This window comes from Triticum urartu, chromosome 2A, assembly GCF_056163025.1.
Source record: "Triticum urartu cultivar PI428250 chromosome 2A, HENAU_Tu73, whole genome shotgun sequence".
Lineage (NCBI taxonomy): Eukaryota > Viridiplantae > Streptophyta > Magnoliopsida > Poales > Poaceae > Triticum > Triticum urartu.
In genome coordinates this window covers 424,123,241-424,127,949 of record NC_141874.1, presented here as the reverse complement: position 1 = coordinate 424,127,949, position 4,709 = coordinate 424,123,241, and the positions used below count along the sequence as shown (strand labels likewise).

The 4,709-nt window shown below is 41.2% G+C and overlaps 1 protein-coding gene across 1 annotated transcript; it reads right to left on the bottom strand.

The window, feature by feature from the left end:
- Positions 1-2,592: 2,592 nt before the first annotated feature.
- On the bottom strand, positions 2,593-3,336 carry LOC147985330 (uncharacterized). Its single transcript, XM_087541516.1, has 2 exons — positions 3,097-3,336; positions 2,593-2,934 (listed from the first exon to the last, which is right to left on the bottom strand). The coding sequence occupies exons 1-2, from the start codon at positions 3,334-3,336 to the stop codon at positions 2,593-2,595; spliced, it is 582 nt and encodes a 193-aa protein (XP_087397642.1).
- Between the last annotated feature and the right edge of the window lie 1,373 nt (positions 3,337-4,709).

Sequence of the window (4,709 nt, the reverse complement as noted above, 5' to 3'; positions counted from 1 at the left end):
GATGGTGAGGAATAAAAGCAACAGACTACATAATAAAGGTCACTATCACAAGGGGCAATGCAATGTGACATTCTTTTGCACTAACGGGTTGAGTATACAAACAAATAAGTGCATGGCAACCTCTGCTTCCCTCTGCGAAGGGCCTATCTTTTACTTTTATGTCTATCTTTCTATGTGTCCGGTTGAAACATTTTGCTCATGTGTACGCGGTGAGTGTTAGCAATCATAGTAGACTATATGATGGTTGAGTATGTGGACTTGCCTAAAGGCTCTGATACATGCCTTCTTGAAAAGATGATGAATTGTAGTTGCAAAGTTGACTGAGAACATAGTTTGTTGGTTTTTGATAGAGTTTTTGCTTTATACTTCAATAGTGTGATGAATTATCACTTATTCATGAGAAGTCTATGATAAAAGTTCTTTGATAAAAGTTTTATGTTTAAGTTTGTTGTTGTTATAATAATGAACATGATGGTTCTATGTCTGTATTTTCTTTTTATCGACACCTCTCTCTTTCTCTAAGCATGTGGACATGTTTTTCGATTTCGGTTTTCGCTTGAGGACAAGCGAGGTCTAAGCTTGGGGAGTTGATATGTCAATTTTGCATCATGTTTTCCTACTGTTATTTATGATGTTTTATCCATAATAATGCTTTTTGGAGTAATTCTAATGCCTTTTCTCTCATAATATGCAAGGTACACACAAAGAGGGAGAATTCCGGCAGCTGGAAATCTGGACCTGGAAAAGCTATGCCAGGCCACCTATTCTGCACAACTCCAAACAATCTGAAACTTCACGGAGTATTTTCATCATATAAATGAAGAATATTGGAGCAAATAACTACCAGGGGGCCCACCAGGTGGGCACAACCCACCTGGGCGCACGAGGGAGCCCAGGCGTGCCCTGGTAAGTTGTGCTCACCCAGGCCCTCCTCCGGTGCCCATCTTATGGTATATAAGTCATTTTGACCTAGAAAAAATAGGAGGAGGTTTTCGGGACTGAGCGCTGCCATCTCGAGGCGGAACTTGGGCAGGAGCACTTTTGCCCTACGGCGGAGCGATTCCGTCGGGGGAACTTCCCTCCCGGAGGGGGAAATCATCGTCATCATCATCACCAACAACTCTCCCATCTTGGAGAGGGAAATCTCCAACAACATCTTCAACAGCACCATATCATCTCAAACCCTAGTTCATCTCTTGTGTTCAATCTTGTTACCAGAACTATAGATTGGTGCTTATGGGTGACTAGTAGTGTTGATTACATCCTATAGTTGATTACTATATGGTTTATTTCGTGGAATATTATATGTTCAGATCCAATATGCTATTTAATACCCCTCTGATCTTGAGCATGATTATCATTTGTGAGTAGTTACTTTTGTTCTTGAGGTCACGGGAGAAATCATGTTGCAAGTAATCATGTGAATTTGATATGTGTTCGATATTTTGATAGTATGTATGTTGTGATTCCCTTAGTGGTGTCATGTGAACGTTGACTAAATGACACTTCGCCATATTTGGGCCTAAGGGAATGCATTGTGGAGTAGCAATTAGATGATGGGTTGCAGGAGTGACAGAAGCTTAAACCCCAGTTTATGCGCTATTCCATAAGGACCGATTGGATCCAAAAGTTTAATGCTATGGTTAGAATTTATTCTTAATACTTTTCTCGTAGTTGCGAATGCTTGCAGGAGGGTTAATCATAAGTAGGAGGTTTGTTCAAGTAAGAACAGTACCTAAGCACCGGTCCACCCACATATCAAATTATCAAAGTACCGAACACGAATTAAGACAACATGATGAAAGTGACTAGATGAAATTCCTGTGTACCCTCAAGAACGCTTTGCTTACTATAAGAGACCATTTTGGCCCGTCCTTTGCCTCAAAAGGATTGGGCTATTTGCTGCACTTTTGCTACTATTATCATTACTTGCTTGTTACAAAATATCTTGCTATCAAACTACTCTGTTACTTACAATTTCATCACTTGCAGACATCACCTTGCTGAAAACCACTTGTCATGTCCTTCTGCTCCTCGTTGGGTTCGACACTCTTACTTATTGAAAAGAGCTACAATTGATCCCCTATACTTGTGGGTCATCATGAGGGAATTGAAACCACAGAGACAATTGAAGATATAGCAACATTTGAAGCATTTGAACATTCAGTTGAAGAATTTGCATTAACACGTTCAAGGCATTTTCGGCATAGAGCAATAAATTCTTCCTGAGAAGCGCTGATCTATTGAGCGAGTAATGAATCATTGTCTTTCTGAAGATCATCATGAGAAGCTCTCAGCTTCGCGAGCTCTTAGTTACTTTGAAGAAATTCATAGGACAGCTTCTCGTGTGCAGCTGAGAGCGCCACATGATGACTTACAAGTTTGTCATATTGTGACTTAAGGCATCTGAGATCCTCAGACAAACCTTGACTATGATCCATTTCCTCATCAAGCAGATCATGACTTTTGTAGCAATTTTTGAATATTTTCCATAGCATTTTGTTGTTCAGATGCAACTTCAACAAGTTTCTTATAGCTAGGTTTTTCTTCACATTCAGAGTCATCATCACTTGAAGTATTAAAGTAAGCTTCTCATGAGGTTACCTTGGCACCTCTTGCCATGAAGCAATAGGTGGGAGCGTAGTCATCAACACAGTCTTCAGCGTTGGTGGAGTCTCCCTTTTCTTCATGGTCGAAGATGGACTTGTTGACGAACTGCATAGTGAGGAACAAGCTTACAACCCCAGAGTTAGATTCCTCCTCAGATTCCTCATCTTCCTCAAATTCTTCCTCAAAATCCATTTCCTTCCCAATGAAAGCATGAGCTCTGTCGGAGGTGCTTTTCTTCTTTGATGAGGACTTTGATGAGTACTTTGAGGACTTCTTCTTGTCATAAGAATCATCGTCCTTGCTAGATCTTTTCTTCTTTGACCCCTTTTTCCAGAGGGGACAATCAGCGATGTAATGACCTGTCTTCTTGCATTTGTGGCAAGTTCTTTCGTCGTAGTCACAAGCGGATGCTTCAGTGTTCTTTGAATCGTACTTTGAAGACTTTCCAAAGCGGTTCCTTTTGGAGAACTTCTAAAACTTCCTCACGAGCATGGCCAGTTCTTGGCCAATTTCCTCAGCATCATCTGTACTACATTCAGCTACCTCTTGTTCTTCTTCAGATGAAGAAATTTCCTTTTCTTTAGCCTTTGCCTTCACATCACGAGGTCGTCCATAGCTGGGACCATACATATCTCTCTTCTCAGCTTGTTGAAATTCATGAGTGTTGAGTCTCTCAGGAATATCAGCGGGGTCAAGTGACTTGTAATCAGGACGCTCTTGTATCATCAGGGCCAAGGTATCAAAAGGAGCTGTGAAGAGACCTCAACAATTTCTTCACTGCCTGAAAGGACATGTGGTGCCCCCATGTGTGGTTTTGGTAATTGATGACAATCTCTATGGACTAACGATTGCCTTGAGTTATATTTGAAGCATTTGTCCATAGGATTGTCTTGAAGTCCATGTGTTGGTTTTAAGGAGTTTATGAGATGGCCAAAGTGCTTTTCAAGGAATTATCCAAAGATTGGTCATGTGTGAGTTGAGATGGCCAAAGTGATTTTCAAGGAATTATCCAAAGATTGGTCATGTGTGAGTTGAGCTTATTGCAAGCATGTCTTGAAGAAGAAGATTGTGTGATCATTCATTTTTACCTTCAAGACATCATCCAAATGAAGAGAGTTGGAAAGATTCAATGTTGATCAAGACTAAGTCAAGAGTGAATCAAGTTGATCAACTCACAAAGCGTAGAAGTACCGAGAGGGATCAAGTGATCCCATGGTATGGTAAGCATTGTCCATTACGCTTTGTGTACTAACCCATGGTCTACGTGAGAGTTCTTTGTGGGGTTAGGTATGTTTCCATGGTCTTGCGTCAAGAGGAAGATCTCATACAACCCATGGAGGATGACATCAAGTGGTGATCATCATCAAGTTTGCAGTGTGCAAGTTCAAGTGGAGCAACTCAAAGAGTGGCTCAGCCATAATGGAGTATGGGGGAGCAATCAAGCTTGAAGCTTGCCGTCCATTGTGGTGTCAATGGAATTGTGAAGATGTGCCAAAGAGTGGCTCACCCATAGTGGAGTACGGGGGAGCAATCAACTAGTCTTCATCGAGCCAACACAATCAAGAAAGGTGGTCCAACTTGAGGAAGTCAAGATTGTCATCATCTAGCTCAAGTGGACTATGTGCAAGGCAAAGGTTTGCCCTTGATAGGTTTTCTATTTTACCGGTCTCATAGTGGTAGTTGGGAGACCGGGTTGTAGGATCGATCGTCATACTATCAAGGGGGGCTCTCTAGGGAGTAGCTTGATCATATCATTAGTTGAGAGCTCAAACCATTGCATCCTTGCATCATCTTTCTTGGTTCTTGTTTGGTTCCATTTGTGAGTGTTAGAGCTTATGGTCATCTTGATGACAAGCTTGAGTTCATCGAAAACGGACTTCGCATGCATCTTCTATGATGTTTTCGGTGTTGGAGGTTTTACCGGTCTTATCCGAGGAAGGGTTCTCACCATTTTATTATGGTCCTTTTCTCATTTGCTTATTATTAATATTTCTCTCAAGATTGTGTTATCCCTTGTCGTTAGCTTTCCAACAAACTTGGTTTCGTTGAATTCGGAGCTCGTATGCGAAAGTTGTGGCTGTTTTGATATTGCCTGTTTT